A 27,851-nucleotide genomic window follows, 5' to 3' on the forward strand; every position below is an offset into this window, starting at 1 on the left:
GCATATATAACTATCGATTTAGGGAATATGGGTCAATGACTTGAACTTAAACGGAATATCGATGCATAGTATCCCGTTGCGAGTCCTGAAAACGGCTATCGTCCAATCTCAAATTTCGCGTTCTGCAAACTCAGGCTGTTCGGAATCCAGATTTCCGTATTTCTGCGATATTTTCACGGCTCAGTGGCCCTCGAAACAATCAAACTAATGGGACACCGCAGAACTGAAGGCAGGGAAAACTGTGTGTGCAAGCCTCTTGTGTTGGTCAAATTCACTTCCACTTGATTACGTGCAAAGCTCAAATCTGCTGCGGAAACCATTTAATCGGAATTAATGCTCGAACAAAACATGCGAAAACTATCGCTCTCCACTGGAATCGAATGCTTTTTGCGTTTTGCGAGGCGGGGAATCCTTCGACTCAAACAAATATAAATTTCTTTTGATTTTAAACTCGGTTTGGTTTCGGTTTTGGTTTTGGCTTTGGTTTTGTTTCGGGGAACACAAATGTCGAAATATTCAGATTGGCGAAAAGGTAGAGCAGGGCGTGTGCAGGCTTAGCGGGTAGCTCGCGGATATATCCCCAGGATAACTATGCTGTACCATATAATATATATTTCAAGGAGGGGAGGCACCACTGCAAGCCAAAATAAAGCGGGAGAACTCCTTAATTAGTTTGGTGGTTAGAGTGTGATGTTTCGTGACTGAAACAAGCCATTGTGTAAAAACACTAAAAAATAAAATTGTGGAAATTTATTAGAGAAGAACTAGAGAAGATATTGATCTGTATGATAAAAACGAACCCGTTTGCACAATCATTTAGTAATGAGTGCTTTATGTTATCAAGGAATTACTCCCCATCTCCTCTGTTATTATGCCTCATTATCCCCCACATAATGTCCTTTTTACAGGGGTAAGTAAATCAGATTGCTGTCGCCACTTGTACGTCGCCGCATCGCACTTAAAACCCAGACACGGGGACAAAAGTGGCACGAGGCAAGGAGGTTCCCCCTGTCCCCTCTCCCTTTTTTATAGCCCGCCGTATGTACATGTTTTAAAACTATATAGAAAACATCCTTTTGGCAGGACACGGACTCAGAAGCAAGTAAAAAACTGACAGAGAACAGAGAACAGCACGTGACAATTGCGTCAACAGATTTTTCGCTGAGATGAGCACAAAATTGTTAGCAACAATAAAACAACAAAATAAAGCAACAAAAAACGTGAGCAGAGAATGGGAAGAGTGTCGCAGGAAACAGGGGCGTTGAGGCCAAGGGGGCGGGGCTGTAGTTGTTGCTATTGACAATATTTATGCAGCAGCAGCACCAACAGCAAAATGGGAGGAGGGGGTCAGCGGGAAAAACGGGGGGTTTTCCAAGCCCCAAGGGCGAATTTCTTCTTTGCTCTGTTTGTTTTTGCATTTGGCTACATTTTGCAGCTTTTGTTTTATAATTTGTGCCCGCAAGGCGACAAACTCGAGGAGGCAACAAAAAAACAATGGAAATTAAAAAAGGAAAACAAGTTGGATTTTTGCAAGGGGTGTCGCTTGATAAATATCCTTAAATTTAATAAATAATAAATGTTTAGATTACCTATTGATAAATATCCTTAAATTTAATGAATAGTAAATGTTGAGATTACCTTTAAATCGTAGCAATAAAGAAAAATGAATTTGAAACTTCTTCTGATTAACCAAACTCCTTGTAATAAAGAGTACTAGAAACGCATAATCTTCAAGGGCTGTTCCATATAAATTACTATATTATTATTATTATTATTAAAGTACCCAATATACCCTCTGTTTGCGAGGGTATCTGAAGCTCTCTTCAGCGATCGAACCGCTCTTGATGAGGCTCCTCTCCGCTTCCTCTTTTCGCAGCGGCAAAGAACTCGAGTCTGCGGTAGGTTGTTCCTGCTCCAGCTCTGCGTTCGTGGTCCTTGGTCCTCCGCTCCGGATCCGTGTGGCTGGAAGGCGGTTTCGCCAGGGCTGCACTTGTTTGCCAGCTTCCGAGGGGGATGAGGATGGAGCAGGATGGCGGGGGGAGGACTCACAGCACCGCAGTACGTGACGAAGAACAAAAGAAGGCACTTGGGCACTTGCATGTTTCCTGCCTTCCTCGCGGGGAAAGGGGAGGTCCTTGCGCCTGGGTTGTGTTTTTTACGGAAACTTACTTGCTGCTGCTGCTTTTGTTGTATCCACAAAAAAGCACGCTTATGATAATAATGGCATTATGTATTGTACACCATGTAATAACGCACGAAATGTTGACAGCCGCAGTCTTTTTTGCTGCCTCTTTTTGTTGCGCAAACTTTTTTAACGAGGTAAAATCGCTAGAGGAAGCAAGTGAAGTAAAGTTTCCAAAAATAATATACTTTTATCAAGGTGGTATCTAGAGAGACAATCGCAGATCTATATCCCGTAAGGATTTTCAGAATTCTTTTCCAAAAAGCAACCATCACAATTCGATTAACACCGGCAGGTTAATTCTTTTACTATTCCGGCAAAAGCAAATATTGACTTTCCATATTTGCAAAAAACATTTGAGAACCACAAAAGACTTGCGTATTTATTTATACTGAATTTGAGAAAACCATAAACCAAAAACAAACAAAAATCGCTTGGTAGCTCGCAAAATAAACACACAGAAAATAATCCAAAGAGCGAGAGTCAGGTAGCATTGCATCTCCATGGGATCAACTAGGATGGGATGGAACAGATCACCAGTTCTGGTGGGCAGCTGGTGGGCGTTACTAATGTGTGAGCCAAAAAGCAAACAATTTGCATTTCCCCTTAATGAAAAAACAATATTTATATGCACTGCAATTGAGAGAGTTGAATTGAAGGAAAGAATTTCAGAATGAAACATCTGGAAATGTTTGGGATTATATTTATACCCTTGCAGAGCAAAGGGTATTATAATTTCAGTCAGAAGTCAGACCCCATAAAGTATATATATTCTTGGTCAGCATCACCATCTGAATCCAAATAAGTCTGTACGTCTGTCTGCCTGCTAACATACCTTTTCGCTGCAAAAGGCACAGACAAGTCGGTCTGCCTGCCCAACCAACTCTATAACAAACAACAACTTTATACATTTAATGCCTTGGTGCCAGTTTAATTAATAAATGCAATTAATTAACTAACTTTTGTGCACTTCATTTTACTTGGGCACCGCCAAGGTAATGGTCAGTGAAGAAGCTCACAGACCCGGGGGGCCCTTTGGAGCGATTTTGGGGGCATCTTTTGGTGGTGACTTCAGTGCGTCTCCCAAGTTAGCCACAGCCAGAACAGCGACAACAACCAACCACATTGACTTCATGATTACCAATTTTGAATGATGAAAGTCCAGAGCTGGAGGAGAATAAATAGGTTTCTCCAAAGGTTAAGCGAATCTAAGCCAATTGGATTTAAATTTCCAATGACATGCATGAAAATCCATAGATAAAAACGTTTGCTATGCATTTTTATTTTTTTTAATTTTTAAAACACCAAACTTTAGTAGTTTGTTATGCAATGTTATTTTTATACCCTTGCAGAGCAAAAGAGTATTATAATTTCAGTCAGAAGTTTGCAACACAGTGAAGGAGACACCTCAGACCCCATAAAGCATATATATTCTTGATCAGCATCACGAGCAGAATCGGAGTACGTCTGTACGTCTGTCCGTTTCTCCTCAAACTAGTCTCTCGGTTCTAAAGCAATCTTGCTGAAACTTTCCCAAAAGGTGTGTAGCTATTGCACGCAGTATATAAGTCGGAACGAGCCGGATCGGCCGACTATATCGGATAGCTCCCATACGAGGGAATGAAATAAAAACTTCTCACCCCGTTGTTTTTGATCAGATCGACTTGATTTCTTTCAGATGACGTTTTCTAACCACTATTGAATTTCGGATTAAATTTGATCAAAATCGGATAACTCTATCATAAAATAAAAATAAAATGCATAGCAAACGTTTTTATCTATGGATTTTCATGCATGTTATTGGAAATTTGAATCCGATTGGCTTAGATTCGCTTAACCTTTGCGGAAACCTATTTATTCTCCCTCAGCTCAGGATTTTCATCATTCAAAAATGGTAATCATGAAGTCAATGTGGTTGGTTGTTGTCGCTGTTCTGGCTGTGGCTAACTTGGGAGACGCACTGAAAAGTCCACCAAAAGATGCCCCCAAAATCGGTCCAAAGGGCCCCCCGGGTCTGTGAGCTTCTTCACTGACCATTACCTTGGCGGTGCCCAAGTAAAATGAAGTGCACAAAAGTTAGTTAACAAATTCAATTTATTAATTAAACTGGCACCAAGGCATTAAATGTATAAAGTTGTTGTTTGTTATAGAGTTGGTTGGGCAGGCAGACCGACTTGTCTGTGCTTTAGACGAAAGTATATAACGCGAAGGAACTGGAAGGCGATCAGCGAACGTGCCTTCTGTATGCGAGTACCAAAACGAACTATATAGCAGCTTGCCGTGGATAAAGGCCTGGTCCTTTAAGCAAGGTGCAAAAGGGAGTTAGCAATGACAATTAAACAGTGCAGGGCAAATAGCAAAACAAAGGCAAACATCGAGAATCCTACGTCAGGATTTGAAAATTAGCGATTTGATTTAGGCTGCGGCATGACCAAACTGGGTCCGTAATGGTTTGAAAAATAATCTTTGCCTGTGAAAGTAGTACGATTTTGCGGAGACCAAATTTGACTGCTGACGAGTTTTGACAAAATTAATAAAATGTAATCAAACAAAACAAAAAAGGCAGCTAGATTCGGCAAGCCGAAGCTTATATACCCTTGCAGTCATCAAATTTGTCAAACCAAATAAATAAAGGCAAAGCATCATCGAAGTTATGACGATTTTTGTATTAATTTTCCATATTTTCGACTATAGTTCATACGGCAGCTATATACAACTATATCAGTTGTCCGATTTTGATAGAATTTAATTCGTAGTTCAAGAGACGTTAGAGAACTCTTTTTTCCTAAAATGTTGCTTGTCTGATGAAAAACAACGATGTTATTATTTTATTTCTGTATAGATTTTTCTATCTTTCCTATGGCAGCTATAACGTTGTCGGATTTTAATGAAATTTTTTTCTCGATTCGAGGGTTATAAAAAAATCCATATTTGGAAAATCATGCTCGTGGGATTAAAAACAATGATGTTTTAATTTTCGTTATTTCTATATAGATTTTTCCTATGGCAGCTATATGATAGAGTTATCCGATTTTGATAAAATTTAATCCGAAATTCAATAGTAGTTAGAAAACGCCATCTGAATGAAATCAAGTCGATCTGATAAAGAACAACGGTGTGAGAAATTTTTATTTCATTCCCTCGTATGGGAGCTATCCGATATAGTCGGCCGATCCGGCTCGTTCCGACAAGTCAACCTGCCTGCCCAACATACCCTTTCGCTGCAAAATGCACAGACAAGTCGGTCCGCCTGCCCAACCAACTCTACAACAAACAACAACTTTAAACATTTAAGGCCTTGGTGCCAGTGCAATTTATTAACTGCACATTATTTTATTTGGGCACCGCCAAGGAGCTTGAAAAAGCTCACAGACCCGGGGGGCCCTTTGGAGCGATTTTGGGGGCATCATTTGGTGGACTTTTCAGTGCGTCTCCCAAGTTAGCCACAGCCAGAACAGCGACAACAACCAACCACATTGACTTCATGATTACCATTTTTGAATGATGAAAATCCAGAGCTGAAGGAGAATAAATAGGTTTCCCCAAAGGTTAAGCGAATCTAAGCCAATCGATATTAAATTTCCAATAACATGCATGCATCCATAGATAAAAACGTTTGCTATGCATTTTTACTTTTTTTTCTAATTTTTAAAATACCAAACTTTAGTAGTTTGTTATGTAATGATATTTTTAAATGTTATTTTTAAAGTGTATCAATTTAGGTTTCGGCATGCCGAACTACAACTAGTTAATTCACATAGTTTTAAAGCCAATATAACCTTTAAATACATGCTAATCATTATGTTTCTTCTTTCGAAATAAAACATCATAAAACTAAATATTAAGCTGTTGCCATATTGGAAGACCCCTAAATTAGGTTTCCCCGTCTCCCAAGGAGCCAATTGGTTGGAACATAAAGTCGAACAACAAACAGAGCCATAAACATTCCCATTACAAATTAACACTTCATATATATTCCGCATTCTGAAGTGGCACATAATCCAAGCCGCTCCCCCCAGTTTCCCCGATTCCCCCTCGAATCTTCGGAGCGTCTCCAACTCCATATGGCCGCAAACAGGAAGCTAATCCTGCTCAGTGATATATCAACATATTTATGGTAAACGGATCAGAGGGCTTAGGCCCGCAAATTGGAGGGGAGAAGGGGGAGAAGGGAGAGGGGAGCGTCCATATGTTCCCCCCAGGAATTTATGGGAGCGACTTCAAGTGGCGACTAACCGCAAACCTCCATAAAATTTTATGGACACTCTTTCGACAATTTAATGTGACGAGCGACGGCTGCTTGGCACTTCGCCGCAGACTATTATTGTTTAATAAACAATTATTAGACAATCCACAATTTTTTCCAGCTTGCAGCTTTGATCTTCGATTGAAACACATTGACTCACTGAAACAGAAGTAAAAATAAATACCAACTCTGCTCTGTTTAGATCGAATCGGGTAATTACGCACACGAATTCCCATGAATCATAACAATAACAATTGAATCCCGGGAGGAATCCGTCAAGAAGCACCTTAAACCATCCGATTGACAAGTCGCACGGGGGAGGAGTTTTGAGATTCGAAAATAATGCACTTTGATGTTTGACGCACTCCAATTCAAGAGATTCATAACAAACGATTGGAAAATGATATGTGTATATCATCCTTTTCTTAAAGCTCTTTTCTTTTAGTATGGTGAAATATATTTATTTTAAACTGTAAGTATTGTTAAAGTGATAAGGTCCCTATTCAAATTGCGCGGCAGGCTTAGGATGGACTGCTTGCTTTGAAGGACAATGCACTGCGTACTAAAAGTGGTGTGTGCCCTCGCTAGCTGGACGGTGCCCTTACTATTAACAAACTAAAAGAATACAGCACATTTCTAATATCCCTATTCCTATTCACCCATATTTTACATTTAAGGATATTGTAGGTTTTATTATTATAATTATTATTTTAATTGCTTTAGTACTAATTAGACCAAATTTATTAGGAGATCCAGATAATTTTATCCCAGCTAATCCTTTAGTTACTCTAGCTCATATTCAACCCAAATGATATTTTTTTATTTGCTTATGATATTTTACGTTCAATTCCTAACAAATTAGGAGGAGTAATTGCCTTAGTATTTCAATTTTAATAATTTTACCATTTTATAACTTAAGAAAATTTCGAGGTATTCAATTTTATCCTATTAATCAAATTTTATTTTGATTAGTAACTGTAATTGTATTAACATGAATTGGAGCACGGCCAGTTGAAGAGTCTTATGTATTAATTGGACAAATTTTAACAGTTATTTATTTTTTATATTTTTTAATTAACCCTTTAGTTACTAAATGATGAGATAATTTATTAAATTAATTAGTTAATGAGCTTGAACAAGCATATGTTTTGAAAACATAAGATAGAATTTAATTTTCTATTAACTTTACTAAAAACAAGGAAGGAAGCAAGGTTTGGCAAGCCGAAGCTTATATACCCTTGCAGTCATCAAATATGTCGAACAAAATGCAGAAAGGCTAAATAACATTGGAGCTAAGACGATTTTTCTATTCATTTTCCATATTTTCGACTATCATATGGGAGCTATACGATATAGTTGTCCTATCTTGATCAAATCAACGATGTTATAATTGTATTTCCCGTATTTCTATACAGATCTTTCGATCTTTCCTATGGCAGCTATATGATGACGTTGTCGGATTTCAATGAAATTTTTTTTCTTGATTCAAGGGTTATTATCTATGGGTTTTCATGCATGTTATTGGAAATTTAAATCCAATTGGCTTAGATTCGCTTAAATTTAAATCCGATTGGCTTAGATTCGCTTAACCTTTGGGGAAACCTATTTATTCTCCCTCAGCTCTGGATTTTCATCATTCAAAAATGGTAATCATGAAGTCAATGTGGTTGGTTGTTGTCGCTGTTCTGGCTGTGGCTAACTTGGGAGACGCACTGAAGTCACCACCAAAAGATGCCCCCAAAATCGGTCCAAAGGGCCCCCCGGGTCTGTGAGCTTCTTCACTGACCATTACCTTGGCGGTGCCCAAGTAAAATGAAGTGCACAAAAGTTAGTTAACAAATTCAATTTATTAATTAAACTGGCACCAAGGCATTAAATGTATAAAGTTGTTGTTTGTTGTAGAGTTGGTTGGGCAGGCAGACCGACTTGTCTGTGCTTTAGACGAAAGTATATAACGCGAAGGAACTGGAAGGCGATCAGCGAACGTGCCTTCTGTATGCGAGTACCAAATCGAACTATATAGCAGCTTGCCGTGGATAAAGGCCTGGTCCTTTAAGCAAGGTGCAAAAGGGAGTTAGCAATAACAATTAAACAGTGCAGGGCAAATAGCAAAACAAAGGCAAACATCGAGAATCCTACGTCAGGATTTGAAAATTAGCGATTTGATTTAGGCTGCGGCATGACCAAACTGGGTCCGTAATGGTTTGAAAAATAATCTTTGCCTGTGAAAGTAGTATGTTTACGATTTTGCGGAGACCAAATTTGACTGCTGACGAGTTTTGACAAAATTAATAAAATGTAATCAAACAAAACAAAAAAGGTGGCTAGATTCGGCAAGCCGAAGCTTATATACCCTTGCAGTCATCCAATATGTCAAACCAAATAAATATGTTAAAGGCAAAGCATCATCGAAGTTATGACGATTTTTGTATTAATTTTCCATATTTTCGACTATAGTTCATACGGCAGCTATATGATATAGATGTCCGACTTTGACAGAATTTAATTCGTAGTTCAAGAGTCGTTAGAAAACCCTATATTCCTAAAATGGTGCTTGTCTGATGAAAAACAACGACGTTATTATTTTTATTATTATTATTATTATCTAATGCTAACTTATAGTTAAAAACTATAACCTAACAATGGTTTCATTTTTAGAGCTATAGCAGCAACAGGCCTTAAGCTCGCTTTTTGTAGTTTAGCAGTTGTGATTATTATTTTTATTGTATTTTACAGATTTTTTATATCTTATATAGTATGTTGCAATTATTAAGGAAAAGTATAATTTTCTGGGTGTTGATTAAATTAGGATTTGAGATACTGTGGAGAGGGTCTTGGGAGTTGAACAATGCAGTTCGTTGGAGAGTAAGGGCGGGACAAGAGGTAAAAATATGGGTTAGGGTAATTGGGTTGTTGTTGCACATGGGGCAGATAGAGGAAAGGTTTATATCAATGTAATGCGCGTTGGTGAGCTTGGTGTGTCCAAGTCGTATTCTGTTGATGATAATTTGGTGTCTTCTATTCATTTCGTATTTGTGTGGGAATGTTGGGGGTTTTATAAGTTTGTACCAAGGAGAGGCTGTTTCCAAGGTGTCTATCAGTTCATTGTCTGAGCATTGTTTAAGGAGGCGATCAATGTCAGTAAAGTTGTAGTTAGGGGTGTATATAAGGGGGGATTGAAGGGTAAGTTTGGCAAATGAGTCAGCAGTTTCGTTACCTTTTATTCCTATGTGGCTAGGAATCCAAATAAGGCTTATTTTTGGGAAGTTTTTGGTTAGGATGTTTCTTATTGACGTTATATAGTAGGAGTGTTTATTGTGGTTTTTAATCGAGTTAAGGGAGGAGAGGGAGTCAGTGCAGATTGCGTGTTTTCCAGACTTTCTTTGACAAAGTTTTGTGGCTTCTAGGATGGCAATGATCTCGCTCGTGTAGGAGGAAGAGTACATTGGAAGTAGACCGGATTTTAAAAGGTTATTTTCATCGGTAATACTGAATCCAGATATACCATCAGCCTTAGAACCGTCAGTATATACAAAATTGTGTTGTGGGTATGAGGATTGTAAGGACCTGAAAAGTTGTTGGTAGGTTGTTGCAGGGGTATTTTGTTTATTATGAGATGACAGAATAGTATCTATAGCTTTATGTATGGTTGGCATATTAAATTTATTACATTTACTGGTTCGGATAGGAGAAACGGGAAGAGATAGATGGTTGCATGTTTTGATTATTCTGTCTATGGTACTAGGGTATTTGTATATTCTTTTGTGTGGCTTTATTAGTTTAGTTATATGGGTGTCGTGGGCGAAAAGGATATTTTTACTTAATTTGGCTGTAAGGAAGTTTCGTTTTTGTTCTATTGTGTTTGTTTTAGATTCTAGTAGTAAGTTGTTTACTGGAGTGGTTCGATAGGCTCCCATGGCTGATCTTAGAGCTGCATTTATTATTGTTTTTAAGCAGTTTAATTTAGATTTGGGAGAATACCCGTAAATAGGCAGGCAAAAATCGATTTTTGAAATAAGGATAGATTTAATAGTATTGATAAGAGTGGATGTGTTACAGTTATATTTAAGGGAAGAGAGATGTTTGATGATATTTAAAGGTTTTAATAGTTCTGTTTTTAGTTTTGAAATATGGTTGGACCAGGTGTATTTGTTGTTAATAGTAAGACCTAGTATTCTGAGGGAGTTGGTATTGGGAAATTTTGTGTCGCCTGTAAGGATATTGGCAGAACAGTTATGTTTTCTGCATATATGAAGAACTTGGCATTTTTCTTTCGATAGGATTGATCCTGAGTAAGTACACCAGTCGTCTATTTGAGAAAACAGGGTTTGAAGGTTGGAAGTGGGGTTTTTTTGTTTATTGTGTTCGATTATAAGATGGAAGTCATCGGCGTAAGCTGTTAGTTTTATTTCTTTGTGTACGGAGATAATATTGGAGAGTGCGTTGTAAGCTATAAGAAAGAGAATTACTGAGATTGGAGACCCCTGGGGGATGCCATTATTGAGTGGGAAAATGTTTGAAAGGTTGTTGCCGGATTTAATAATTATCTTTCTGTTTGTCATAAAGTTAAGGACGTAATTTAATATGCGTTTGCCAATTTTCCATTCCTTCAGCTGGTTAATTACGGAGTGTATGCCAATTTTATCAAATGCCTTGTTGAAATCAAGAGAGATCAATGTGATGTGTTTCTTGAGGGAGAGGGATCTAGTTGCTATGTGGTCTACTAAAAGTAGACTGTCTATGACAGATCTTCCCCTTCTAAATCCAATCTGATGGCTGTTGATTAGATTGTTATTTAAAACAAACCACCACAGTCTCTTGGCGATAATTTTATCAAGTGTTTTGGCGAGGCATGAGTTTAGGGATATAGGACGGTACGATTTTAGGTCTGTTTTAAGTTTTTGGGGTTTTAGAATAGGAAGTACTAGGCTATGTTTGTAGGCTTGGGGGATTGAGGAATCTAGGATTGAGTTAAAGTGGTTAAGGACTCTATGTTTGAATGATATAGGGGAGTTGTTGATCATAATGTAAGAGATGCGATCTAAGCCTGGAGTTTTGCCTTTCAGGGAGTTGAGTGCGCTGCTGAATTCAATGAATGAAATGTCCTTTTCTATTTCGAGTGCAGAATTGGAGGGTTGGTAGTCTATGGTGGGGTTTAAGAGAGATTTGTTAGTGCGAAAAGTTGGAGAAAAGTTACTGTCGTCGCCTTCTTTGGACCAGGCAAGTCCAAAGGAGTTAGCAATTTCGCTTTGGGATGTTCTGGGGGTGGGGAAGGAAGGGTCGTTAATGCAATGTATATGCTTTGAGGGGTAAAAACCGCAAAGCCGCCTGATGTTGGACCATGTTCTAGCTGGAGATGAGAAGGGGCTAATATCAGAAGTGAAATTGAAAGTAGAGATGCGTTTGGCTTCTCTAACTGCTTTTTTTAGTTTCGCGTTGGCTTTTTTGTATTCAATTGTATTATAAGTAGTAATGTTGCGCTTTAATATAGACCACTTAGACGCTTTGGCTTTCTTCAAAATTGATAAGTTTTGATTCCACCAAGGGACTGTTCTAGGAAATTGAAAAGTAGTGTTCTGGGGGATAGATTGGTGCGCGCTTTGGATAATAATTTTTCTTAACATAGCTGCTTCTTTATTGACATTTTCGCTTGGAGGCTTGTCAGTAGAATTGTATCGAAAAGATTTTTTGTATGCTTCCCAGTTTGCTTTTTTTAGGTTAAAGGAGGGTTTGGAGGTGTAGGATGAGGGGGAGGTATTAAGGTTCATTGAGATTAAAATAGGGAGGTGATCACTACCGTAGAGGTCGTCTATTGTTTCCCAGAGAAATTCTGGGGCTATATTGGATGAAGAAAAGGATAAGTCTATATGTGTGAAAGAGTTGTGTGTGGAGAAGTGGGTGGGACTTTTGTCGTTTAATAAGATGTAATCTGAACGGTCTAGGAATTTGGCAATAATATTGCCTCTGGCATTAGGGCTAGGTGAGCCCCAGTAGGGGTGCCAGCTGTTAAAGTCTCCGAGGACTAACGTGGGAGTGTTGTCGAAACAGAGGACGTTTTCTAAGTTATTTCTGTTAAAGGGCTTGGTTGGTGAAATGTAGGCTGATATTATGTTTAGTTTAAGTTTAGTGTCTATTGAGACTCCAGTTGCTTCGAAGTCTTGGGTGATTGAGATTTGTCTTTGAGATATTGAGTTATGTATCAGGAGTGCTGCGCCCCCGTAAGAGTTGGTGCAGCATTGTTGGTAGAGTGTGTAGTTAATGGGAATGGGTAGAGAGTTAAAGTTGGTTATGTGTGTTTCTTGTAGGGCAAGGATTAGGGGGGTTAAAGGTCTTGATCAGGGATTGGAGTTCGATGTAGTTATTTCTATATCCATGGATGTTCCATTGAATAATTTTAAGCATTATAATGTAAGGGGAAGGAGTATTACTTAGTACTAGTTTGAGCGATTAGTTTTTAAAGTTCAATAACAATAATAAACTAAAAAAAGAAAACTATTTAAAGCTCTTCTTCAGAGCTATTGCGATTGGCTAATTTGCTTAATTCGTTTGCTAATTTTGATGTGTTTATGGGCTTAGATTTGTCAGATTTGTCTTTAGCCTTGAGGGAGGGTTTGGAAATTACATTTGATTTATCTTTAGTTTGGCTTCTAAGCTTACGATCGGATTCAAGGGTTGTATTTTTAGAGCGGGTAGCGGTGACTTCTGCGGAGGTTTCAGTATCCATATGTTCGATGCCGGGGTTTGTTGTTTGCTTGATGAGTTTGGACGAAGTGCTGGGTAGTGGATTGATAATGTCGTTGTAGTTCCTTATTTCACGGTTGGTGTTAGTGTTGGTGCCTTCGGTGCTGGCAGTCTTTGGAGCTTGGTTTTCTGTGATTGTAGGTTTTTCGGAGGATGCTATCTTGGAGTACGGGGTAGATTGGTGGGTGTGGCGCGTGTGATAGATTTTTGTGGCGGTTTTGTAGTCGACTTTTTGTAGTGTTTTAATTGTTATTATTTCTTTTTGTTTGATGAAGGCTGGGCATGTTTTATCTAGGGGACTGTGGTTGTATTCGTTGTTAATGTCGTTTTTGCAGTTTATGCAAAACTTGGGTTTGTCGCATTCAGTGTCGTCTGGCGTGTGTACTTCTCCTGAGCAGTTGCTGCAGGCTTTGGTGGGGGTCCTGCAGGCTTTCGTGGGGTGTCCAAACCTGAGGCAGTTGCGGCATTTTAATGGGCGTGGAATATGTGGACGAACTCTTATTCTTTCCCATCCTATCATTATGGTATCCGGGAGAAACGTTGAAGAGAAGGTGACAATTACGAGTCCAGACTCTTGGAGAATGTTGTTCTTTTTGATGAAGATTTTTTCAACATTGTTGACCCTTTGAAGCTTAAGCTCGTTTAATATATCAGCTTCGTCTACATGCCGTAGTTCATTTGAGTATATTACTCCTTTCGAGGAGTTTAAAATTTCATGTATAGTGACTTTTACAGTGAAGTTGTGGAAATTGGAGAGTTTTAGCAGTTTTACTGCCTGTGCTGAACTTTTGGTTTTAACTAATAGGGTTCCGTTTCTGGTTTTAGTGCATGTTTCAATTTCTCCGCCGCAGGTGAATTCAATAACTCTTTTTATTATGAATATCGAAACTTTTTCAAAAGTCTCGTTATCTGTTCTGGAGATTATGAGGAACTTCGGGTCAAGAGTTGTTGTTTTATTACCCAGTGCAGGGTAATCTAGATCAGGTGGTCGATTCATTGTTATTGTGCTTGGGCTGTCGCCCGTTGCACAGAGCACTTTTGTAGCGGTTTTGCTGTGATAGTTGTTCTTGGGTTTTTTTGAAATCTTCTTTACGCACTTGTTTGTTTTTGCCAAAATTGGTAGAACTTTGTTTTTGTAACTGATGGTACTCGCGAAGTTCTGCCGATAGCACGTCTTTACTCAATGAGGTTTGGACTGGTACTGACGTTATTATTTTATTTCCGTTATTTCTATATAGATTATTCGATCTTTCCTGTAGCGGCGTCGAATCACTTGGAAGAACACAAGCGATAAATAGGTACACAAAAAGAGCAAGACCGTGGGCAAAAGCCCGCGTGTCTATCACTATCACTGCGGACGGACGGTATTTAAGCTCCAATTCGCGGCGGAGCTTGAATCACTCGAATCGGAATTGGAATCAAAATGTGCTACAGATATAGCTTCAGCTTCGCCCTGATCGCGGTGCTGCTCTTGGCAGCCGGAGTGCTCGGAGCTCCCTCGGCTATTCGGTTCGTCTGCAACGTGGTCACCCAGACCTGCGAGGAGTTCGTCTACGGTGGCTGTGGCGGCAACAAGAACAACTTCCTGACCAAGGACCAGTGCGAGCTGTTCTGCCTGGGAAAGTCCGGAGTCTCTCCACCGAAACGAGCACTAGTGCCTAGGCTACTCTGATTTCTACTGCGCAGTTCATAGTTCATTTCATTTACGCATTTACGCATTTTCAGTACGCAACTCATAGAAATATTGTTGTTTGAATAAATGTACATGGTTTTTAAGAGAAACCACTGTTCGGCGGTTTGAATCGAAAGTTTGTTATCTCCTAAGACAGCAATAATCTCTCTGCGGGTTTCCGCAGCAGTTTTTCCCTGTGCGAAATAAAATTTCAAAATTGCCCGAATTTCTGCGTTTGTCAACTCCATTTCAATCGATTGTAATTTTTTAAGGTGGAAGCTCGTGTAAACAAACTATATGTCATTTTAAAGGTGCTGCTAATACCTTTCAAACGATATACAGCATTGCCAGATACGATTATATTTGAATTCACAAGCGAAGCGCTAAATTTGAATGTAAAAACCGGTATGTCATTACCAAAAAACCTATTATGTTGTCTACTATGCTTATCCATTATTTGAGTTGAAATAGTTTAAATGGATGTGACATCTAGAATACGCAGATCTGAGAAAGTACAATATGGAATCTCCAGCTTTTGACAGCAGCGCGACTTTTGCTTCGAAAAACATATTGTTTCTTTTTCCATATAATATGCACTTTGACATTCAGTGAAAGCATGAGTAGGAAATAAAATCGGGCAATCTCACATTTGACTCACCGGCCAGAGCTTGGTTTAATTTGCTCTATGTGGAGCTAAGTAAATAGGTTTGTTTGGGAGCGGGAAGAGTTTTTAACACAAGCTCAAAGCACTCTGAGTGCTGTCTGTTTATTTGCCATGAGCACGTCGATAAGATCCCCGCCGATTTGTAGTTTCCCCTCCGGATCGGGCGTAGAGTATATAACCTAGCGCTTGGGTTTCGATTGTCGTTAGTCGCGAAACGAGAGCTGCGAAAGATTATCCTACCAACCGAAATCAGAATGAAGTCCATTGCTGCTATCTGTGTGCTCTTCGCCCTGCTGGGAATTGCCTTTGGCCTCAAGGATCGTCAGTGAAAGTCGTGTGGAACCTGAGAACTATTTTAATCGCAATTTTCCCCACAGCTGTCTGCGGACTGCCCCCAGCACTTGATGGTAATGGTGTTATCGGTTGCAAGGCCCACATACCCTCCTTCAGCTACCATGCCGATAGCAACTCCTGCCAGCGCTTCGTCTACGGAGGATGGGGAGGCAACGCCAACCGATTCGACAGCCAGGCGTCCTGCGAGCAGAAGTGCAAGGAATAATGATCCGGAAACCAATACGAAAATTATTCGGAAATTAACTATGCCGAATAAAAGGCTTTTCAATAGATAACTTGCACCGTTCATATATATTAATAATAAAACAAACAAGAATTAAAAATAATTCTTCAGTATGGTAAAATATATTTACATATTTTAAACTGTAAGTATTGTTAAAGTGGTAAGGCCCCTGTTCAAATTTCGCGGCTTAGGATGACTGCTTGCTTTGAGAGACAATGCACAGCGTACTAAAAGTGGTGTGTGCCCAGGCTAGCTGTGGAAGGTGCCCTTACTATTAACGAACTAAAAAAACACAGCACATCTGCATGAAACAGCTGTTCAGATTACACAAATTTAATTAAATTGAATTGAAATCGCAGTAATTTAAGGTGAGATAACGAAAATATTGTTGTTAATTAATTAAAAATGTCTTATACAGCACCGCTGTTGCAAGGAATTCCGCAATTTTGGATGGCTCTCGTCACCAATCGAATTTTAGTTATTGGTTTTCATGATGTTTCGACACTAAGAAAAAATCAGTTCTGCATTAAATCTTAATAATCAGGTAAAATGAGATAAATAATACAATCTGTAGGCCTTAACAGAGATTTTATTAATTTCAGAGAGAGGTTTGCGGACTTCACTGATCGGGGTGAAGGCCACCTGGAATTTTCTCGCGTTTTCCCAGGAAAAAACCAGCAAAATGGAGCGCAAGGAAGTGGACACCGAGCAGTTCATCGACCACGTAAGTCGGAACAAATAACTATGGGATATAAACCCCAGATTTAACCGATTCCCTGGCTATGCAGACGCTGCTGGCCACGGAGCTGATGCGGGATCCCAACCACTTCATAATGGACCTGATAGATCACACCTACAAGGCCGAGGGACCCACCAATTTGAGCACGAATCCCGGGGCCGGGAACCCCGAGAACGGAGTGGGTTACGTGGAGAAGGAGTCCCTGACTCCCGAGCTGAACTTCCACAACACCATATTCCAGTTCGTGAACAAATCCTCGCCGGAGAACGACGTGGTGCCCCAGCCGGATTCCCAGCCAGCGTTTCCCGCTCTGGCCATCGAGCCCACGGTCCCCATCGACGTGTCCACGGGTCTGCACGAGGAGGAGGACCTGCTGTACGCGCACAACAACGCCTCCTGCACGAACGCCCGCAAGGTTCTGCCGCACAAGAAGCGCATCTCCCGGAAGCTCAAGGGCAACCTGGACGCCGATCTCGACCAGCACAAGCACGTGCAGGACGTGGCTCCCTCGGCCCTCTACAGCTGCGAGATCTGCGGCTACGCGGTGCAGACCCAGCTGGACTTCTTCGCCCACCTCAAGCAGCACTACGAGCCCACCGTCTTGGAGCAGCGCCTGGTGGTCCAGGATCCCCAGCAGCAGCAGAAGGAGCCGCTCGACATGTGCGGGCTCTCTGCGCAGGACAAGGTTTGACTTACTCTTCCTTTTAGAATACCCTTCCTCACTTTTGGCTTCCCACAGCTGCAGCAGGAGCAGGCCAAACTGGACCAGGTGTTCCACGACGTGCAGCTGAACTTCGAGAGCTTCCACAACATCGGCCACCACGTGGACGACGTGGCCAGCGTGGGCGTGGGCGTGGGCGTCAACATGGTGCTGCACGGCCAGGGCGCGGACAAGCTCAATCCCGTGGTGGTCAACAGCAACAGCACCCCGAACTCGGTGCCCGTGGTGGACGACGTGGAGTTCAGCGACACGGAGGACATGCTCGAGGGCATCCGCAACGTGGTGGACAAGGTCTCGATAGAGGACACCTGCGACGAGCTGGTGGACCTCGAGCTGACCTCCAGCGGGATGACGGCTCCGTGGTTCAACAACAACTTCCGGGACATCGCCTTCCCGGCTCTCCTGCTGCCCGGCGAACCTCCGCCGGCTCCCGGGGATCAGGCTGCTCCTCTTCTGAAGGGCCATCCCCATGAGAGCGAGCACATCACCTTGGACTTCCTCAGCCCGGAGAAGGGAGTACCCCAGGTGGAACCGAAGCTGGAGAAGTCCCTGCCCGAAGCCAGCGAAGAGCATCGGCAAACCTTGCTGGTGGCGCCGCCCGCTTGCCAAACGCCACCGCCTCCACCGGTGGGACCTCCGACCAGCTCCTCCATCGAGCAGCTGCAGAGATCCCCGCTGGAGCTGGGCGAGGAGTTCAAGCTGGAGGACGACGACATGACCGACAGCCGGGCGGCCTCCCCCTTCGAGGAGGGAGATCCCGAGGAGGCAGAGGACGCAGAGGAGCACAACGAGAGCTTCTCGATGGAGGGCCTGGAGGCGAGTGCGGAGGAGGAGGCGGACGCGGAGGCGGAGAGCAAGACGCGGAGGAAGCACTTCTGCGACAAGTGCAGCCGGGACTTCAACTCCTACAACGCGCTGAAGTACCACCAGTACACGCACAACCAGCAGCGATCCCACAAGTGCGACTCCTGCGAGAGGTCCTTCTACACGCAGAGTGCTCTGAAGGCCCACGAAAGGACACGTGAGTCCTGGCAACCTAGCTAGCTAGGAGATAAGAAGACTAATATGCGATCTCCTCCACAGATTCCGGGGTGAAGCCGTTCAAGTGCGAGAAGTGCGACCTGAAGTTCCGGCAGTGGGGCGACCTCAAGTACCACAAGATCTCGCGGCACAGCGACGTGAAGGCGCACATGTGCGAGTTCTGCGGCAAGAGCTTCTCCAGGCGGTACTCGCTGGTGCTGCACCGCAGGATCCACACCCGGGAGCGCAACTACGCGTGCCAGCACTGCGAGAAGACCTTCCGGGCCAGCTCCTACCTGCTCAGCCACATCAAGGTGCACACCGGGGAGCGGCCGTACGAGTGCTCCGTCTGCGGGAAGAAGTTCCGGGTGTCGGGCGACCTGAAGCGGCACTCCCGGATCCACGACCCCGCCAAAAGCAGCCAGCCCAGTCAGCCGAACCAACCGAGCCAACCGCCTGCGGAAAAGGTCAGGAGGCGGCGGGCAGTGGCGAATGCCAATGCTAAGCTGATGCCAATCGAAGAAGATGGCGGGGGGATGGCCATCCAAACCAATAAGTCTGACGCCCTGCGCGACCCAGGTGGACAGGAAATTCTGGGCTTATAGCCTCCACGCTGTGCCAAGGTTTCTCCCAAGTAGGATTACTCAAGAATCTATATCTATCGTACGCGTTTTGTACAAGTCGTGTATATAAATAAGACTAAGGCTGCATGCTCGTATTCATAGGATTTCAAGGAATTATAGTTCAAAATCGAACCTTAAGTGCATCTGTATCATAATTCTTCGGGTTTATCAGATCAGATGGATAGATCTTACCTGCAATAAAAAGGCACAATTCAAACTCTTCTATTGCAGAGCATTTCTTTATTATTTTGTATCTTTTCTTTTTCGTCTTGTCATCTTCACTTCATTCGTTTTCTCAAATGTTCTGTTTTCATACTTCTTTCTCTCTTTTGCACTTGTACCGTTCGTCGACTTAATTGTTAATGAGTAAGTATATATATATATATGTATATATATATATTAAATATATATTGTTATTATTAATGTAACTATGTACAACACAAGTTTTTGGGCGCCTGTCGCCGGGCCCAAAACGCAATGAAATCTTTGTATTCTTTGTTTACAACATAATTTGTTTCTCTATTTTTGTCGTTTTTGTTTTTGTTTTTCAAAAATATTTAACATAAACGCCCCGCCAAACATTCCGTAGATTTGTGTGTGCTTTCCGTTTTTGTTAGCCGTTCTCACAGTAATTTCCATCGCTTAAGAGCTTATGAACTAAAATCCTAGTATTGGTTGCTTCACCAGCGTCTCATCTTTTCCACGCCTTATGTACGCTCAGTCCATGATATCTTTCGATTCTCCCGCTTGTTTTTATTTTATAATATAATATAATTTCCCTCCTATCCTCCTCTGCTCCTCTCTGGTTTAATGGATAATTAAAAATTACGAAAACTGCATTCCTAGTATCGGTATCATACTGCACTGCACCCCAGCCTGATCCCAACTGATCCATCGATCCTCCTTCGGCTCCCCGCAATTATTATAGTATTCTTGGTGTCTTGGTGGTGTGGATTATGCTGATTTGGTAGGTTGAAGGTGTCGTATGTGGAGTGTGGTGTATGGTGTGTGAATCCTTTAGTGGGCATGAGATGGCTATTGAAAACTAGCGTACGAAACATTGCGATCCTCTACTACTTTTGGAGTCAACTGAAGTTCTGCCCGCTCTCCGCCAGCAAATACGATTTAAAAATTAGCATTACGTTGAATATTTCGCTGTGGCTCTGCTTCATTGTTTGGATTTACATATATAATATATGGTACTTAAAAATGTATGTTTTAATTTGCTTTGCTATGGCTGCACACGTTTACTGGTTTTAGTTTCGATTCTTTTGGTTTCATTGAATTGAATATGGGTTTACTTGATGCGTTCTGCTGTCCTCTGTTTAGTTTCTTTTTCTTATTTTTGTTTGACAAAGAAAGGATTTAATTATGCTTCACTAATACACATATGAGCTGGCAAACATAGTCCAATTGTTTAATTGTTGCGCTTACTAGTCGTCCGTCCATCAAGCAATCATCAATCATCAATCATCAATCACATTGGTAAAACTAAAGAGCTTTAATTGAATGCATGAGTGTTGATGGCAGCTTTTTGGTTTTGTTTTTGTTTTGTTTGTTTTTGTTTTCGATTCACTTAGTTGTGGATAAATTGAATATTGTTTATAAAATAGCTTGCTATTTTATGTTGTACATTAAACACATATTTAACTGCTGTTTTTAAACTGCCGCTGCGACAGTTTCTCTTTCGGCTTCCTCATACAAAAGTTTGTTTGCGTTTGTTTGTTTATACAATTTCAGTTGCTATTGTTGCTTCACATTGTTGCTGTTACTATTTCTTCGACCCAGTGTTCTCTACTCTATTTTCCCCTCTATTTTCCGTACTTCCCGCTATCCCGCTTTCCCTAGCAGTTTTCCCAGCCTTCCTTCGATCTATAGAAATATAATTCTCTCTCTTCGTAAATTTTCGAGTCTTCTGCCACATCACCACAAGTGTTTTTCGTCGGCTTTTAAAAAATTAAAATACTTTCTACTCCGCTCTTTCTTCTGCTGATGGCATGCCAATTCTTCAAAGGTTTTCCCTTTATTTTCTCCCACACAAATACAATATTTACAGTTCTCAGTTTGCACTGGCTGACTTTTATCCTCTAAATCCATTTTTTACACTCCCCCAGAGATTTGACTTAAATTTATTTTTAATCAACTTTTGTGATCCTTTGCCATACGACTTGCGTATCGCCCTTCTTTACACCCACTTTCGATCTGCCTTTCACCCCGGAGCTTTAAATCTATTGTGTTTTGCATTCAACTCTCGATCTCGATCCCAGATCGCGTTTTTGTTACAGTTTTTCAGTTTAAAATTGTGAAAAAATAGCTGCATCTATTGTAAATTTTAGGTTCCTCTCTTCTGGTTTTGTTGGTTTGCGTTAAAATTTGAATTACCTTTAGATTTATATAATTTGATTTGATGATATTTAACTCTTGCTGTTTGTCCTTGAATCTGCTGTTGCTGCTGCTTTATCCGATTTGGGTGGCATTATCTGTTGTTCTCCGATCGCAGATTCAGATCCAGATTTAGATTCAGTTTCAGTGGCCTGTTGCTGTGGTTGTTGGTTCGTATAAAAAGTCTTTGATTTGCCCCCCATCCTCCCGCCTTCCACTTCCACTTCCACTTTCACTTCCAACTCCTCCCTCGACTTTCTCCTTTTTCCGGCCGGCTGACCACCTTAGTTAGTTAGCCTGCGCGGCATTAGAGACTAACCTGCTGCATCTTATCAAAATCTAAACACGGCCGATGCGGTCGCTGCAGTCTCTGGGTGGCGGCGGCGGTGACGTTGGCGGCATTTCCGCCATTTCCGCCGTTTCCGGCGTTCCCGGCACTTCCGGCGGAGTTGGCAGCGTTGTGTGTCGTTGACGATGGCGATATTGTTGCGGGCGGACCGCCGGCATTGTTGCTGGGTCGCCGCCGGGGCGATATGGCGCAGTGGAACAGCTTCGCCGGCGGACTGACCGACCGCACCTCCATGTCCAGCCCGGTGGTGCTGGCCGGACTGCTCCGCGAGCTGTTGTACGGGAAGCTGTACTTCGGCTGCGGCTGGTAGATGTGGTGGCTGCTGTTGCTCATCTTCAGCGAGCTGCTGCACGCCTTGATTGCACTCGGCTCGTTCTCGTTGCCGCCATTTCCGGTTGCCCCAGCTGCCCCAGTTGCTCCGCCAGCTGCTCCTGCCGATCCGATCTTAGCACACTTGCTGCCGCCGCCGCCGCCGTTGTCGCCATTCTCCTCGTTTACACTATTATCACATAATTTAATATTTTCGATGCCACAGCGGGCCTCCGACAATATCAGTGGCGTTGTGGAGCGGAACATCATATGGCTACGATTTGGCTTGAATGCCTCCAATGGCGGCGATGTGCGGAAATTCACGGGCGTCAAAATGGGCTCCAGCGAGTTGCGCAGCTGTTGGGGGAGAGGTTGGATTAAAAAGGATTCTATTCTGTACAGAATTCAATGGATTCCCAACCCACCTCATCGTCGGAGCTGTGGGCCAGCGACCGCTTGCGGTTCTCCACCATCAGCGTGGAGCTGGACCGCTTCGAGTTGGAGGTTGTGGCCCGCTCCTCGTAGGGCGCCTCCGTGTCCAGCGAGGAGGTGCATCCGCGGTTCGAGATCCTCGAGGCGCACGAGGAGCCCGCGGCCGCCGTTCCGCCGGGATGCTGGCCCGCCTGCGAGGACGGCCCGTTGATCACCTCCAACTCCTCCTCGGAACTGTGCTGGTCGTACATGAGATGGGCGCAGGATGACGACGTCTGCTGGTGACACATCATTGCAGGAGCGGTTGCTTTTTGGCCAGCAACACCTGGGCGATGGGAAGGATGTTATTAGTAGTGATCCTTGTACAAATTTTGTATGCAACAAGTACTAATAGATAGGATATTTTCGCTCTACAATTAAGCCAGTATTTCCGCGTAATTCTTTTTTAAAATACCAATGAAGTAACATTAAATCAGTTTGCTGCCAAACAAGGTGCAACATCAACAAGTTTTTTTTCATTTCGTTTCTATTTGTTTGGAGCTTAAAAGTGTAAATGGAACTTCAAGCCAAAGTGGTGGATTTTAGTTTCGAAATAGTTTCAAAATACGCCTTCGAAACCTGTCTTTTGAGTCAGTCACTTACTAGTTTCCATATCCACGTCTAAGTGACGTTGGTTTTCCACATCGAGGAGTTCACCATCAGATTCGGTGCCAGAGTCATTCGATTCACGCTGAAAAGAGTTGTAATGAAATTGTCAGTAACAAAAGTTGGATAAATGACTTTATTGCCAGAAAAGATAATTATTTTTTTTTAGAAAATAGTTTATAAAATATTCACTCAAAACGCCCACCTTTTTACGCATAAAATTTTTAGATGCCCTCAGTGTGTTTTCGCGATTTTTCTGCCTGACAAACTTTATCATGATTTTCCGCTTTGGCTCTTAGTCGCTCCACATGCCACACGCACACAAGGACAACGGTGCACCCACGTCTGCCTTCTCTTTCTACTACTATTACTACATACTACTGACTTTTTTGCCGTTGCGCTTTACACGCTGTTTCTATTTATACGCCTCCGCATGTATTTTTGTTTGTTATTTTTACGCGCTGCTTCGTTTTGCGATTCCGCTTCGCTCTCTCTCTCTCCCACTCTCTCTTAGGTTGTAAGTCCGTAGCTAGCGAGTAACGGTGGCGGTGAGAAAGTTTTCGCTCTCTCTCTGCTTAGAACAAAGTTTTTCATCCATCAAACCATTTTTTGTGAGTTTCGCGGTATTTAACCGGTAATAAGCAAAGGTTTCTTATTCTGGAAAATGATTTTCGTTTGAGTCGAACATCGGGTTACGAGTTTTTTATTGTGATTCACAATCTCTCTTTCCTTCAATCTCTTTCGCGCACACTTGGTCCTTACGCGTAGTACTCAAAACACCCGAACTCAAATCCCGAACGGAATATCCGCGCACCTTTTGCCGTAACTTATACAGCACGGAATTATCGATTTTTTTTTGGCACGGGAACGGAAACCAGACGATGGGAAATTCGCAAAAAAAAAAAAACAGGCGCACCGCACCACCGAAGGGTTAAGCTCAACTCTTAGCTGCTTTTTAGCCCATCGAAATTCGGGTTTCAACACTTTGTGGCAGGAGCTCCTGTATTCATTTTCTCCTAGTCCTTTTTTCCGGTCAAAGTGCAGTTGTGCAACTATTTTTGATCCGCCTACGCCTGCTGACTTTGCTGATTACTACGGCGTTACTGTCTGTATCGGGTATATATCGCATATATATCGCATACGACCCATTGCCCGTCACCGGCTAACGTTGCGCTCCAACTGAAAACTCATTGCGCCCACAATGTGGCAAGGCAACACTACACTGTTGTCTCCAAGTCTCTGCAAATCTCTGCGCTGGCGCTGGAGAGAGACTCCCCATTCCCAGCCCCAACCAATTCTCCACTGCGTGCAGCCCACGAGTCTCTTCTCGCTTGCAATTTCCAGAGTTACCAAATGGCCAGTGCTAATCGGATTTAACAGATCAAATAAGAGTTTAAAGGTACATATTAAGAAAAATTAAAAAAGGATGCTTCGGACCTTCGGACCCAAATTAAGTGAAATTACGAACCAGGGGTCAGTGGCGGATTTACCATATAGCCAACATAGGCAGCTGCCTAGGGCGGCAAATTTTTAGGGGCGGCAAATTTCGACTGTTAACACTACTACGACTGTTAAAGGTGAAAATTAGGCTGCAGTCTAGGGCGGCAAAATCAAAACTGCCTAGGGCGGCAAATTGTCTTAATCCGCCCCTGCCAGGGGTAGAAACAAATTTTAGATGTTTTAACAAAAACCAAAACCATAAATGATCGTTAGTTAGTAAACCCAACTATGAACTGCTTTCGGACCCCGATCGTATTACACAACAATGTAGTCTTGTTTAATTGCAAAAGTTGCGCACTGTAATTGATTGTGGATAATGGGCGTGTAGTAATTAGCCGTGGAAATTAACATTCCCTGGCAAATTTCTTTGGTATGATTTTCTTTTGTGTGCAGGCTGTTTTCCCATTCATTGAATTCTTCGCCCATTCCCACCCAACAATTGCGCAAAACGCGTTCGTCTGGCAACCCTGGCCGCGCACTCACAAAGTGCACTTACTACACTTTGGATGCGATGCCCGTGTGGGCGCTCATGGAAAATTGGGGGGGCGTCGGGGGGGCGCCGAGGGGCCTAACGTAGTGCTGTTCGCTTTTGTACATGCGCGCTCCACTCGTGCCTCCAACAACGATGGTCAATGTGCCGCACAAAATTATAGGGGACTCGATATTAATAATACCAAAAACGTTAGAAACCTTGGATACCATTTAAGCAACTTGGTCGTTATAAAACAATATTTAAATATGGCATGGGATTTCCAAATTTATAATGTGTTAGGTGTTCTTTTAATTCCCATTCGGGAGATGAAATCAAACCTATGTGGAGGTGGACCATGTACTCAAACATGGCTCTACAACTTTGTCGCGCACCTTAGTATTTATAGACAGAAGAAGAAGCAGCTGGAGCGGGCAGATTCCTATTCCTATGACTATATGCCTATATATCCATGTCTATGAGTAGTAACGTGTGGCAGCAAACAGAAGAGAGGGAGAAAGGAAAAAGCAAAAGAGGGGGCAAGAGGGGCATGGATGGAACTACGGCAAAAAGTGAAATAAAACGAAGCGTGCGAAACTCGTTGCAACTATGATATGGGAAATTGTTTGGAGCCACCGAATGTGGAAAACATGACATGGAAAACTACGCACGAACTGGTTTTTCGGCTGCTTGAGGAAGTTTTCTACATTTTTATATAAAAAATATTTTGTTTTATATTTTTGGGATGGCTGCAGTCTCCCGTTTTGTGTCTTTTCAAACATGGAGATTTTTATACGAGTAATATACATAAAATAAATATTGTTTGATTGCTAAGTAAAAATTAAAGAACTCTTCCTAGCGTAATTTATATTTTTTTAAGCGTACAAGCAATCCCTTTCAAACTCAGTTTTACTGTTTTTAAGGAGTTTTGGAATAATTTGTACTATTAATAGTTTAAGTAGAGATAAACTTTTTGAGGTTTGTTCATAATTCTAATCTGTAATACTTTTTTTGTTTGGGCCTCAAGTTTTGGCATTTTTGCAACTTCCTCGTGAGCTTTTCAATTTGCTTTCAATTTTACGCGGAAAATTTTACTACGAGTCTACGTGCCACAAATACATGCACATAGCCCCACACACATGCACTTGCCTCTCTCACAAGTCGAAGTACTTTTGTTCCATTCATACCACACATACACTCGCTTTTTGGCTCTCTGGAGAGAGCGTCTGACGTAGGTGGGCGGTGGGTGAAAGGAGGAGGCGGGGGGTGGCTGGTGGTGCAGCCTTCAGCTTGAGTTCTAAATTTAGCACTCAAGCTTGCAACTTCAGCCTCTCACACACGCACAAACACTGGCACAGTCACCGTTAGTCCAAAACTTACTTGATTCGCTCGCTCTCTTTCTGGTTATCTCCGTCTCCCTCTTTGATTGTTGGTTTTCCTTTTGTTGATCACAAAATTGTTTATTTTTTTTATTTATTTGTATTCATTATTTTTCGGCTGTGGAAATGCAGGAAAACTAGCGGAAAAGCGGACCAGCGGCGGGCGAGTGAAAAACGATGAATGGCGCTTAAACAGCACGCGACTGGATTTTTGGAGAATTGACTTAACAAGCGCCAAAGAGAAGCGAATTTCCTCTCTTTTACTCTCTCGCTCTCCCCAACTGCTGCTCCAGCAGTGGGGCCCAGACAGCTTTTTTCCGTCATATGCAGCTTTGAAGCCAAAAGCGGAAAACTTCTGTGCAGCATAAACAGCATCTCAAGCAGTGTTAATACTTAGAAAATTCTAATTTTAGCCTTTTTTGGTTTTAATTTAAATTTATTTTTTTTTATTCTTTCCTTTTAAATCTGCAAATAGTTCTAGCCGCAATAAAAAGTTTTTTGGAAATATGTGCTTCCCTCTAGAGGTGGCAACACTGCTCCCCAACAACAAAACTGCAAACTGGTCTCTCACTGCGCGTGCCTTGCATAAAAAGTAAACCCAGAAAACATTTTTTCGTGCCAAACTAATCTGTTTTTATCAATGTCGTAAATGAATATTCTGGCCACTACAAAGCTTTTTATTTAAGTTATTAATTAACTACTATTATTTTAACTACTTTGAGAAAAATCGATTTACTTTTAAACTCAAAAACAGCAAAAATTGAGGACGCTGTTTAACAAGCAACATATGTACAAAAATGTTGCCAACACAAGAGTACAATTGATGAAAGTTTGTATTTACCAAATAAAATAATACAAGCCAGCATTTCAACCAAATTTAAATTTTATATGGAAGTCAAAATAAAACAATTTAACTATAAACAAATCTGCAAATTTTCCTAATTTATAAAAAATTACGACAATTCCTTATATTTTGGGTACGTATAAATGTGTAATGAAGCTTAGCGTGGACTCGAACCTTAAAACGTTTTGGTGTAAAATGTTTAAATTTTACTTTACTCTGATCGAGTCAAAATTTTTCTTACGATGGCATCCAATTCTTTAACCCCGATTTAATTCGAATATTTCCTACTTTTTTTTTAGAGGATAAGATAAGACTTGAAAACTTTGACGACAATGCCATCTACAGCATTTTTATAAA

General features: G+C 41.8%; 4 protein-coding genes and 2 long non-coding RNA genes across 7 annotated transcripts; 4 read left to right on the forward strand and 2 right to left on the reverse strand.

Moving 5' to 3' along the window:
* Window positions 1-3,088: 3,088 nt before the first annotated feature.
* LOC122320024 lies at window positions 3,089-3,871 on the reverse strand. The gene is made up of 2 exons (XR_006245449.1): window positions 3,823-3,871; window positions 3,089-3,349 (listed from the first exon to the last, which is right to left on the reverse strand). It is a non-coding gene; the product is annotated as an uncharacterized LOC122320024 (long non-coding RNA).
* On the forward strand, window positions 3,364-4,311 carry LOC122320023. Its single transcript, XR_006245448.1, has 2 exons — window positions 3,364-3,722; window positions 3,861-4,311. It is a non-coding gene; the product is annotated as an uncharacterized LOC122320023 (long non-coding RNA).
* A 10,196-nt stretch (window positions 4,312-14,507) lies between these two features.
* On the forward strand, window positions 14,508-15,067 carry LOC108092305 (fused toxin protein-like). The gene has a single exon (XM_017191839.2). The coding sequence runs from the start codon at window positions 14,593-14,595 to the stop codon at window positions 14,839-14,841; it is 249 nt and encodes an 82-aa protein (XP_017047328.1). The 5' UTR covers window positions 14,508-14,592; the 3' UTR covers window positions 14,842-15,067.
* A 692-nt stretch (window positions 15,068-15,759) lies between these two features.
* Window positions 15,760-16,064, forward strand: LOC108092352 (male accessory gland serine protease inhibitor-like). The gene is made up of 2 exons (XM_017191886.1): window positions 15,760-15,826; window positions 15,883-16,064. The coding sequence occupies exons 1-2, from the start codon at window positions 15,760-15,762 to the stop codon at window positions 16,062-16,064; spliced, it is 249 nt and encodes an 82-aa protein (XP_017047375.1).
* A 295-nt stretch (window positions 16,065-16,359) lies between these two features.
* On the forward strand, window positions 16,360-19,415 carry LOC108092490. The gene is made up of 6 exons (XM_017192085.1): window positions 16,360-16,450; window positions 16,501-16,626; window positions 16,685-16,806; window positions 16,871-17,506; window positions 17,561-18,563; window positions 18,626-19,415. The coding sequence occupies exons 3-6, from the start codon at window positions 16,765-16,767 to the stop codon at window positions 19,165-19,167; spliced, it is 2,223 nt and encodes a 740-aa protein (XP_017047574.1). The 5' UTR covers window positions 16,360-16,450; window positions 16,501-16,626; window positions 16,685-16,764; the 3' UTR covers window positions 19,168-19,415.
* Window positions 19,404-26,853, reverse strand: LOC108092492. Of its 2 annotated transcripts, none has more exons than XM_017192087.2 (4): window positions 26,652-26,853; window positions 23,300-23,387; window positions 22,651-22,982; window positions 19,404-22,582 (listed from the first exon to the last, which is right to left on the reverse strand). In XM_017192087.2, the coding sequence occupies exons 2-4, from the start codon at window positions 23,307-23,309 to the stop codon at window positions 21,875-21,877; spliced, it is 1,050 nt and encodes a 349-aa protein (XP_017047576.1). In that variant the 5' UTR covers window positions 23,310-23,387; window positions 26,652-26,853; the 3' UTR covers window positions 19,404-21,874. The 2 variants fall into 2 exon arrangements, with proteins under 2 accessions (XP_017047576.1, XP_017047575.1); XM_017192086.2 differs by lacking the exon at window positions 26,652-26,853 and adding an exon at window positions 23,508-24,492.
* Window positions 26,854-27,851: the final 998 nt, after the last annotated feature.

This window comes from Drosophila ficusphila, unplaced genomic scaffold (genome assembly GCF_018152265.1).
Source record: "Drosophila ficusphila isolate 14025-0441.05 unplaced genomic scaffold, ASM1815226v1 contig_412, whole genome shotgun sequence".
Lineage (NCBI taxonomy): Eukaryota > Metazoa > Arthropoda > Insecta > Diptera > Drosophilidae > Drosophila > Drosophila ficusphila.